The sequence below is a fragment of the Poecilia latipinna genome, unplaced genomic scaffold, assembly GCF_001443285.1.
Source record: "Poecilia latipinna isolate Pla-1442-1.1 unplaced genomic scaffold, P_latipinna-1.0 Scaffold3456, whole genome shotgun sequence".
Lineage (NCBI taxonomy): Eukaryota > Metazoa > Chordata > Actinopteri > Cyprinodontiformes > Poeciliidae > Poecilia > Poecilia latipinna.
The window spans coordinates 24,801-36,819 of record NW_015116072.1 but is presented as its reverse complement, the minus strand read 5'-3'; the positions used below and the strand labels follow the sequence as shown (position 1 = coordinate 36,819).

At 36.8% G+C, this 12,019-nt stretch overlaps 1 protein-coding gene across 1 annotated transcript in view; it reads left to right on the top strand.

The window, feature by feature from the left end:
• Positions 1 to 1,748: 1,748 nt before the first annotated feature.
• The window catches only part of LOC106941017 (beta-1,4-galactosyltransferase 2-like), a gene marked incomplete at its 5' end in the record, with an annotated part of 29,833 nt that continues 19,562 nt past the window's right edge, over positions 1,749 to 12,019 (top strand). Inside the window, 2 exons of the mRNA XM_015023931.1 lie at positions 1,749 to 2,017; positions 9,517 to 9,639. Coding sequence (XP_014879417.1) covers positions 1,749 to 2,017; positions 9,517 to 9,639 — 392 coding nt within the window. The remainder of the gene's footprint in view (positions 2,018 to 9,516; positions 9,640 to 12,019) is intronic.

Below are 12,019 nucleotides of genomic sequence, written 5' to 3'. Positions count from 1 at the left end.
GACCCATTTTGGATTGTCGTTGGGCCTGCTGTTTTCATTGGGGGGAAGGGAGGACTTTTTTTTATTCTTTTTTTTTCTATTTTTTTATATATATATGAACATCTAAACCATTGCCTCTATTGAAATCTTCCTTTTTCTAAGTCTCCGAACACAACTACTGAAGGAAGAGTTACAGTGATAACTTTCTCTGTCTTTTCCTATGTAGTTGCCTAGGAAAGTAGCAAAAAATTCAAAGCATGTTTGAGCACAATAGACGGCTTGCACTATGACTTCATTCTTTGCTTGACCTTCCCTCTGCTTGACAAAGAGCTAGACTTCACCAACCTTAGTGTAAGGCTTCACTAAGAGAGACATACAAAACATTTTCCATTATCCAATTTATAACTGCGCGATATATTAACCTTGACTGTCCCGATACTTCTCTGTTGTCAGACCAGAATTCATTTATCTTCACCAAAGTCTTGAACCCGGGATGCACTGAAAAATACAGATACACTCCACTGCAGCAGGCGGTTCTCTTAGAGTCGATGAACACATCAATTCATACTGCATGTAGCAATAAATACTGTACAGACCAGCACAGCAGACACTAAATACTGTTGTTTATTGATGATGTGTTGCATTAACTTCCATCTGTATGCTTGGAGGTGAGGGAAATTAGCATTAAAGCAAAGGTAAGGAAATCCAAACAGGATACTTGCTGAGAAAGTGATGAAGATAACATTTCTTGGTAAAATGTGGCCAGGCGTACTAAAATGAGAAGAGCGTGAGATCCACTGCAGGCTTGCTGGGTCCCACATTCTGGACACAACCAAGCATCCCTTGAGTGAAATGGAAAATAATGTATTACTCCAATACCAAAATAACTCAAGTTAGTTCTTGTTCTTTTTTTTTGTTTGTTTGTTTGTTTTTTGTTTTTTTTCCTTTATCAAATGGGAGGCCTGACCTTTCAAAACTCATAATTTTCCCTCTCCATTCATGACAGAGCCGGATATGTAAGGAAGGCCAGAGTCCAACACTATGGCTAGCTCCTCATCTGCCCCAAAATGAATAAGATACTATCTCTTTTCAAAAATAACTTATACAGATGTTTCCTTTTGCATAACAAAAATATAATCTTTTTTTTTTATGTATGCTATTTGCTCTAACATCAGCTGAATGTAAATATTTTTGGTAAACAAACTAATTCCAAAGAATATTTTCCTTTTTGAAAAAGATATCCTTAAGTGACTCCTGTGCCAAGTAAAAAATAAAATTAATCTAAACTTCCAGGGGTTCAGGGAATGCTACTTATTATATAAACGGAGGAGACATGCTGCTTTGTGGAGTCTATCTAGGGTTTGTATTTGGTCTAGTGTTTCAGTATATTTTTCCAAGGTTTGATCCTGTTGAACCATGGGACATAGCTTCATAATAAATAGGTTACATTAGGATTTACCTACCATTGAAATATAATTCAGATTCTTTAAAACAAAATAACAAGTCTTAGATCCAGCTGTGTCTTGCGTTTTAAAGTTTGCTGAAAACCATATGAAAATAAAATATGTGGTATTGGATTTTTTTTCTATCACAAATATCACATATGATAATTCTCAATTGAGGGACTCCAGTACCGTACAAATAACCTTAAGCACATCCACCCATTATTTCCATTGTTTAATCTCGCACTGATCTTGTTTGGGTGACTCGGGTAGCTGTTAGGAATGTATGCTGCTGTTGGGATACATCAGTAAAGGATAAAGAAATAGTTCATATCTCCATTGTGCTTGAAGTTCCCAGAACCTTTTTTTTTTTTATGTTTAAACACAAACTTTTGTTTGCCTTTTCAGCTGGGTGAAGACACATTCAATCGGGCAAAGTTGCTGAACGTTGGCTACACGGAGGCTCTAAAGGACGCCGAGTATGACTGTTTCATCTTCAGTGACGTGGATCTGATCCCTATGGACGACCGGAACCTGTATCACTGCTATGACCAGCCCAGGCACTTTGCCATCGCAATGGACAAGTTTGGCTTCAGGTAAGCTGATCATTGCAAAGTGTGTTCTGCTTTTGGCAAATCCAGACAGGCACACATATATGATAACAGTGTTTACAGGAAACATTCAAAACAAAACTGCATAACATGAGCTAACGTAGCAACAGTTTGCCACTAAAATCGTTTGTTGTTTATGTTCAATCATTAACTTATCCAAATTGCTAAACAGATTGTGAATAAATTATCCAAAAGGGTTACTGATTTCCAATTCAGTCAAGAACTGATGAACCTTTACTTCCTCAAAATTTTGACTTTTGCATTTTGAAATGGTTATTTGGAAAACATGCCAAGTTTATAAATTTCTCTAAACTAATTCATAATTAATTTAGAGCTGATTGACGTCACCAACAAAAATCTTTATTTCTTTTTAAAACATGAGTATTTATAAACAACAATTGAAACTGAAATATGTGGCTAATATTTTCCTAATAATCAGGTGATACACTAACTTCTACCACCTGTAATTCTGATCTAAATTAATAGTTTTATTCATAATTGCTTTAATCAACTTTTCATAGTTATTCATAGCCAAAGATAGACTCCTACTGATATACTTGTTTTTATTCCCGCAATAATTCTAGCTGAGTTTTCTGTTTTGTGTTTTCAGGTTCAGATCCAGGGGCATTCTGATATCTGTCATTAATCCTTTTAAGTGCAAGTCCTAAAGAAACTGATGCATTAATTATCACATAACACATAGGATTAAATGCAGTTGAGTCTTTCACGTTGTTCATAATTAAGCTTTAACTACAACTAGACCATCTTTTTTTGCTAGCAACGTCTTCCAGGAGGTCTTCTAAATGAGAAAAAAATATGCAAATATTTAAGACCTTTAAGTTCACAGAAACCACAGAGGTTCCCAAGCCCTCAATGATGAAGTCTTGTTTTATCTGCTGGCATAATGACACCACACCTAACCTCAATTATCTAAACGCACCAAGAGTATTGATGAATAGTCCAAACATGGTCAACAAATGCGACCTCACCACATAGCAGCTTTCAGTGCTCCAGAGCTGTCCAGCTAAAAAAAAAAATCCTCCAGGCCTGCAGTGCTTTCGATGTACTGTAGAGCTCAACAAGCTAATGCTATCTGGCAATAAAAACAATGCCAGGTGGTGAGCAGAACTGTAGCTGACATTTCCTGTTAGTAATTAATCAGTAAGCACTCAAAATAGTTTTATTCAAGCTCTTGGCTCCTTGGTAACTAATGGCCGTAAGAGTTGAGCCGGCATCCATTTTGGAAGGACTCAAAATGGATGCCGGTGATTATCAGCTGAAAAATGAACAGTTGTAGGATAAATTTCCTGCTCTGATCTTCAGTTTGTTTTCAAGCTGTAAAATGTTAGACTTGTTTTTTTTTTTTTTTTTTTTTCAAAATCTTAACAAATTTAGTGAATGCTATGAAAATTGTTAACAGCGGTGAATGTGAGCTCATGTAAGAACTTTTTCATATGTTTTCATAAAAGAAACAAGATCTGTTTAAACAAACTGCAACATGCAAATCACTTCTTTTGAAGGATTCCTAAAGTATTACATCTTATAGAAACTTTTTTTAATTAACATTAGTATGAACATGTTTAAAAGCTTTCTGGGTAAATGTTGCATGAGTGTGTTGCAGAGCACATCTAAACAATATTACAACACAAGCTGGTCAATATCAGCACTTGCCATAAAAACTACAGTAGAAAAACTTTGATTTAAAACACTCTTTGATGCTTAGTTTTTTATCCAATCAATAGTTTTTAAGGAATGTGAGTCATTTTTCATTAAAAAAATAAAAATAAATAAAGTAGAACCTTTGAATACAAATTCAATTTAAAGATTCTATGTGAAATCATTGCCATAGTCATTGTATGATCAGATATTAATTAAACAATGACACCAAACTCTTTTTTTTTTTTGTGGAATACCCACCTGCTCTTTTGAACTGAGATCTTTAGATGTTTGTTGCTGGGGGGAAAAAAAGCAAAAACATATTTGCTCTCCATGCAACAAATAAACACAAAACCCAAATTTCAGCCGCAATTCTTGATACATGTCTGTCTATAGAGATGCCGCAGCACTCTCACTGCTGTCTCTAAGCTTGCAATTAAAAATACATTGGTTCTTGGCCCTTGCTCTCACCCGGCATTTCAGACAGTAGACAGAATTGGATCATTCATGTTAGTGCCAGGTGAACACAACTGTTAGCATGAACTGAAATATGCAGGACTTTTTAAAAAAACTTTCTAAAAGTATATTAATAAGTTAATTGTAATTTGGGAATTAATCAAGCTCTTTATTTTGTATGAAGGACTTAATTAAAACCTGTTAATTTTTGTGTTAATATTAATGTTGTCCACTTACTTTCTACATACTGCACTCCTTGTGGTTTAGACAGGGGGAATTTAAGGTTGCTATTCTAATAACAACCTTTCAAAAATGTTCCAAGGTGTGTTATGAATTGCATCTTGAGTGAAGCAGTAAAACATTGAGGCTAGTGTCAAAACACAGCCCAGTGTGCTGCAGGCTCTGTGCAGTCTGGCCTATACGGTAGCCAAATGTGTGTGCAGGAAAACACATTTCTAGGACATTCATGTTTCATTCATATTCTGAAAAAGTCATAATCTGACTTGTTTGTACATAGAGCTTCCACTGTTTAAATAAGACAAATATCTAATTCATGTACTGTCAAAATGTGTCTCTTTCAACATAAGTGAAAAAGACCAAAACGTGTGATCGATGTCCAAATATTTCTGCCCTCACTGCAAGTGCCTATACATGAGATTAAATGTTAACAGTTGTAGTTTAAAAGGAGCCTGATCTGTTCCAACTTTAATGTTACTTTGGGACCAAATCTTTCAAAGCTAAGAGGCTAATTTAAAAATTGCTGAAGCCTCCGGGTACTTTAATGCCTCTGCCATTTATAATGTTTTAATATGACCTTTAAAATGCAGCTGCACTGTCAAATTCATCTCAAACCATTACTTCCAGCACACTGGAAGAGACGAAATCAATAGGACTTTATTATTTGTGTGATGTAGACAATCAAGAGACCTGGAGGTGTGACTGACCACCACTTTGTCTGACATGTGGTCAAAGCAGGAAGACGTGGCAGATTTCTGCTAGACGGGAATTCTGTTTAGTAAAAGAGAATCCTTCTGGTGATCTTTATGACTTTTGGATCAATGGCATTATGGTTTCCTTCTTTAATTTTGCAGAGAATAATTAAGACTTAAATGCATTAACTGATAAGATTATTCAGTCTATTTCTATCATCTTGACAGGAAACGTGTTTTTAAACATCAAAACTTTAAACATTTTTTGTGCATAAAAGTCGAGTCTTTTTAAGTAGTTTTGACATCATCGAGGTCAAAACTACTACTACTACTTTATTGATGTTTTGGGTTAAAAATCTGTGGCCTGTGCCAACTGTGGTTTTGAACATGCATTTATCATCTTCATCCTGTTGTAAAAACTATCCTTTTTTCCCCACTTGAAGCCTTCAAACAGATGGTGTGATGTTTACTTTCAGAACAAACTGTGTATGCTCCACTGGCCTTTCAAAAAAAGTTTTTTTTTTTTTTATTCCCACTGTTCAGCCTGATTTACTTCTGAAATTCACTAGGCTTCTTTTAAAGGTCTTTTAATGCTTTTAAACTGGTCCCCAGGTCCTGGACCAAAACACGCAGAGTCAAGGCTGAAAGTATCTGAAGAACATTTCTGGGCTCAACTTCTGGCTTATTTATCAAAGACGCCTGATCCAATGGGGAGATTTTTGATCACACTTTTCTTATAAATAAGCAATTAATATGAAAAAGGTTTTAACAAATCCTTACACTTAGAGCTTGCATTATGTATATATATATATATTTTTTTTTTTTCATTTTTATATTTTCTCTCTCTCTTTCCTCTTGTTCCCCTCAACATGTGTTCTGTTGAACACACCTGCTCACACACTCCTCCTGATCATATTGCTGCTCGGAGAACTTGTGCTGAGACATACGCTCTCATTAGTTTCTGCTTGTCATCTCTCAGCAAGAAGCTGTCGCACGTTTGACAACATAAGGTGTACACACATGTAGGTGTACACACACACACACACACACGTAAAGCCCTCTGGTTAGACTCCAGGCGCCTGTCATGACACCCCCCACTGACGTCCGTCCCACTCCACTAGCCTCGTGACTTTTGACAAGAAGTAAAAACGCTTGTCTTCCTTTCTTAGTCGGCTGTGTTTTCAAGCACACACGCATACACACACGCTCCATACTCGGTACATATGCCTGTTTATTCATCAGTTTGAAAATTAATTCATCTCATTAATTCACTATTCATACATGTGAGAACTCATCATTAGAAGCTTCCTGGCATTCACTCTAACAAGGCAGCTTGTTTTATAAACAACTGCTGAGAAACTGCTTCGGAAGCCTCTTCAGAGATTTTTATTCTTTTATTTTTGTTTTTTACATTGAGTCAATTCATATCACGATTGGATTAAAGGGATATGGATTATCCTATTACAGTTAAAAGTCACCCATAAATTATCCACTTAAAGCCTGAAAATGACAAGAAACAGAAAAGATCATATTGCCAGACAGACATAAATGCCTTATTTAAATGTAAATTGTGTTAGGTAAATCTGCACATAAAAAGAAAACTCACAGTTCCATCACTTTGATGTGGAGTTTTCCTGAAAAGGGTTCTTTAAAGTAGTGGTGCAATGGACCAGCTGCTGGAGATATTATCTCGCAGAAACTGAGTCATTGCATCAAATCCCGGCCAGAGCTGCTCTGGGTGGAGTTTCACGTTCTTCCGCCACTGGGATTTGTTTCAATACTTAGACTTTCACCAGCTGCCCCAAACCAGGCATTTTAGGTGGAGATCTTGGCTGTAGGATACAAGAGAAACAAAAAATCACACTATAAATAAATATTGTAATAGCAACATATCAATCAAGCTACATTTTCTCAGTCAATAACACATAAATCTGGTGTGTAGATTGAGTGTAGGGAAAGTCCATCCAGCTGACTAAATAAATATCTGGAAGCAAAGCTCGAATGCCTGACCCTTGGAAAACACATGTACACTTTGTTTTCAAATAGTTCTTTGAAACTGAAGTTTTGCACATTTGGCCATTCACAGCTTCAGAAGAGATGCATTGACAAAAAAACTAAATCATCCTTTGGTATGAATGGGACTGTTTTCCGACTTGACCAGTCACGACTGGTGATAGGTTGGCTGAAAACTCAAAAACCCAACCTTTTTGCGCCTTAATAAACTGGGCCATGCTAACCTCATCACTCCTCATAGTGATTGTTGATACTGTTTGAAGGCGGCTATTTTCAGGATCAGTGAAGTACTTGTCTTTTCTGTTGAGGGGAGCCTGCTGTTAATTCAGTTTGCTACATCAGAGAGCAGGGTTTTGGCAGGTGGTGGTCAGTTCGCTCCTTCGCAATGTTGTACTTTTGCCAGTTTTGTCCTTTTCTACCCAGTGTTTAACATAACAAAAAGGAACCGTCTCCCACAGGATATCAGTCCATACACACCTCAGGGACATTTGGGTGAACCGCTGAAGGGATTCGTTTGCCCTAAGGGAACTTCAGTATTCAAACAGGGATTGATGCTTGCAGTTAATAATGTTAACCACGCTGATCTTGCTATTTGATCTGTCCATCCATTCTCTATACCTGCCTGTCCTGGAAGCATCGTGGGGGCGCTGCTTCCTATCTCTAGCGAGTATTGGGCACAAGGTGAAATACATTCTGAGCAGGTCGCCAATCCATCACAATAATCATTCTAATCCCTATTATACGATGGTCTGATTTTTAGAGTTTCTTTGGCCTCTAGAATGACCTTCGGTGTGGGTTTGTGGTTGCCCACATCTCTGTGCTGTCCTGTGACAGACTGGAAAACTCACTTCTCGCCCATGAGATAAGCACCTGCCCTTCCAAGATGCTGCAGTGATTTAGTAGATAAAGGGAATGTCGGCTACACGGGTTTCCTGAAAGTCTAATCACTGTAGTGGAGGTCCTGGGTTTAAATCCAAAGCAAGGCTGCACTCTGCAGAGTTTGGATGTTCTTTTCTTGTCTGTGTAAGATTTTTCTCCTGCTGCTGTTAGGTTAATGGCACATCCTAAATCTCCCATAGTTGTGAGTCTGAGTGTGAATAGCTGGTCATTTTGTACTGATCATTTTATTTTATCTGACACGGTATGACAGATATCTTCCTCGGGACATTTTGAACTGACCATGCGTCAATTCATACCTCCCTGGGGACCTCTTTAACCATTAAAAATGTAAGATTAAAACCTGTTCATAGCCTACTGTATGGAAAATGACTGCCATAAAAATACAATATATACCAGCAGGAGGTTGATTATTATTTCATTGAGGTTTGGTGATCAAGCATTGCAATCTGTCATACTTAAATAGTTTCGACTGACTCAAACTGTAATCAGAACTAAAATAATAGTACAAGAGAATACAGAGTTAAACTGGCATTAAATTAAATGTGAGATCTGAGTTATGTATCATTACAGCTCAAGGAAATATGTTTCCACCAAGAGAGATAATGTGTGTTGTACTAGTTCAGGAACATATCTGTCAGTTTTTGTTGTTGTGTTTTATGGGTATTAAGTTGATGTAGAAATGCGCTAAATGGCTATGGGTACAAATTAGAGGTATGGATTGAAAAAGGAGTAAATTGACCTGTAGTTCCATTAACAGCTGGAACCAGGCACCAGCAGCCTCTGCAACACTAACTATGAATAAAAGATAAGTTAATGGATGGCTGGGTTCTTTGAGAAGCAGAAGATAAAATGCCTAAAGCATTGTGTCTTCAAGCACGTCAAATATTTTGACTCTTTTACTTTCATACTGATTTAGGTTTTATTTGAGCAAATGAATATTTTAGCCGATGCATGGAGTGCTACAGTGCATTTCGATAAGTTGTGACTAAGTCACATTTGCCCGACAACAGCATGAACAGCAGCTGAGATGAAAAGCAAGTAGGAAAGAATCGAAATAATCATCATGTGTTACAAATGTCCATAAATATAAATTGACAACAATGCTTTCTGGTGCAACTTTTTCAAAAAAAAAAAAAGCTCCATTTTGTTACCTGTCTCTTGTCAAATTGTCAAAGATGAAACATTCTTATGATGTTTTAAATAAACTGAGCTACAATAAGATCTTCCACAGGCTGAACATAAAAAAGGCAGAAGTTGTATTTTCTACTGAAATTCGTAGTTCTCTGAGGACATCTTCCTCACTCCTCAAAGCAGAATAAGCTTTTGTTTTGATTCAGCAGAGAAATGGTGCTACCAATCCTCCAAACGAATGTTTTTGCTTGTTTACAGAATTCATTTTCAGAAAATTGCTTATTTAGGATAGAAATGTAAATTTTAAATGTTCCTTCATGTTGTCTGGACTCATCTTCTACTTCTCTGAACTTCCGCTCACCTTTTCTGCTTCCCATGTCTTTCCTCCCCGTTCTGCAGGTTGCCCTACGCTGGCTACTTTGGTGGAGTTTCTGGTCTCAGTAAAAAGCAGTTTCTAAAAATCAACGGCTTTCCAAACGAGTACTGGGGCTGGGGAGGAGAGGACGACGACATCTATAACCGGTAAGTGAGGAGGATCGGAGGGAAAGTGGATTGGTCTGTTTCCAATTCACTTTTTACAAACGTGGGGCCAAAAAAATTGACATTTTGCTATGCTTTTGATTCCTTTTTTCATTTTGTAGAAATTAGACAGATTTTTACTTCCTACTTTAGCCCTTAAAACCTGATACAAGCGATAATTTTGAGCTTAAATCTACGTCTTCCAGCAGAGGCTAAACAAATAAATATAAGATTTGACACAGAATTGTTTTCCGAAAAGTATAAAGATGTTCATTGTCTTTTAAGAATAGTGTAAGACCACCCACAGCAACCCAAGCTGTCACAAATACATACACTGTCATCCATTATTCCTTAATTCTGCTATCTCTGTAGAAAATTGGACACCTCAGCTAAAAAGTGACACATGAGTTCTTCATTTAGATGATTTATTACAACTGTTCAGAGAAGGAGAATGATTATTTCATAAATTAACCTTTTGAAGTGCTTCAGTCAGCTTTTAATGTCAAGCTGAAGTTCACTAATTATGTTGCAGTGGGTGTTGGCTGGAGTCAAATCCGGGAGGTCATTAGTTGTTTGACAGGTTGACAGGAAGATGAGTTGGGTCTGCCTGGTCGCATTCACGTGTTTAGATGATAATTAGTTTGATTCATCTTGGACGCATGGTTCTCTTGTACTTGGTTCTGTTTAATTACCTGGTTAACTGACGATCTTATGAGTAACTCGGCATCTTTGGGGCTTGCTTCGTTTGAAGTTAAAAACTGTACAGATATGTACTTGCAGTTTTACGTATTCCCTGATATGTGATCCCATAAGCCCCCCTCGCTCAACGGGAAAAATGTCACTTGGGTGTTTCTTTACAGCTCGTCAAAGTCAGCTTCAAAGAAAAAAATGATGTCAGTTACATTTGCATTCAGCAAACTCGGCTCAAGTGTACTAATTATACAGACGCACAGCTTAAGACAGCAGGATGCCTCTCCACAGATTCAGTGCCATCTCCATCTTCATTGTATCTATATTCTGTATCCTCTGTTTTCCTCTTTTGCTGTATGGCGTGTGTGTGTGTGTGTGTCGCCCTCACAGTGTGAGGCTTATCTTTTCCACTCAGAGTTACTATGGTGGAGGAAAACTGAAATAGAGCATTTGAGAAAGGCACTGTTTGACTGTGTGAAGCAAAACAGTGTTCAGAAGATTACAGTTGTTGTTTTTTTCTGAATCTGGTAAGATGTGATAAAAAGAGATCTATGGTTGCCGTGTGAGAGGGTTGTGTGTGCTCATATGTCTGCAATAATGTGCCAAACAAGATAGAGTTAAACCACTAAGTTTTTATTGGAGGAAAACAAACTCTCAGCTATTAGACGCTGTAGATTTCCCCAGAGATATTGCCCTGCACTTCGACTGGGCTATTTTAGCCACTCTGATATATGAGATAATGTGGGGGAGAAATAAAAACATTTAGTCATTGAATGTAAACTTTCTAACATTGTGTTTCAGAATCAAGACATAGCTAATTGTCGGGCTTTAGTTAACATAAAATCAGCAGGCAACATTTCCTAAGTTCCCGAATTACGGAGGAGAAAAAGGCCTGTGTTACAGATCCTCCATCTACTTAACAGTGCATAAAGTTCCCTTACATATTTTCATAATTTGTTTCACAACAGATTCAAATGGATTGTTTAGTCTCAAAAAGCTGAGTCTGTGTGTAATCTGCCTAAAGCACATGGTTCAATTAACCCACTTGAGTGGTATGTTCTCTACTCTTACCCGTTTTGAAGAGAAGCAAAGAGAAACAGGGCTCTGCTATGTGATGTTTATACATCAGACAGACAGAAAGTTGTAAATTACCAAATAAAAGTCCCTAGAGTTTTTTTTAACAATTGTAAAAATCAACATATAAATATATTTTTAAAAATGCCTCCATAACATTGTTTTAAAACCAAATGTTAATAACAGACTGATGAGCTCTGTAACTTCTGGGGGCATTTAGTTTTTTTCTTCTTTTTTTTTTTCTTGATAAATATACAGGTTGAAAGGCTGGCCATTTTTATGTTTCTCTGTTAAATAATATATTTTTTACAGCTTTTTCCTCAACTTTACTTCCAAATTTATAAATATGAAAGATGACCGTAATGTTTTCTACAACCTTATGAACTTCCACCTTAGAGCAGCGTTTTCACTATTGTTGCTTTGTAAAAAGATCTTTCTTTCGTGCCTCAGATTTACAAATTGACCGATAATATTTATATAATTATCTGTAAATACTTTAATCTCCCATCAGAGATACTTAAAATATTGTCAGTTTTATTTTGTAGGCTTGAAGCAAAGAACCACTGGCATAAAGGTTTTTTTTTTTTTTTTTTTTTTTTTTTTTTTTTTTTTTTTTTTC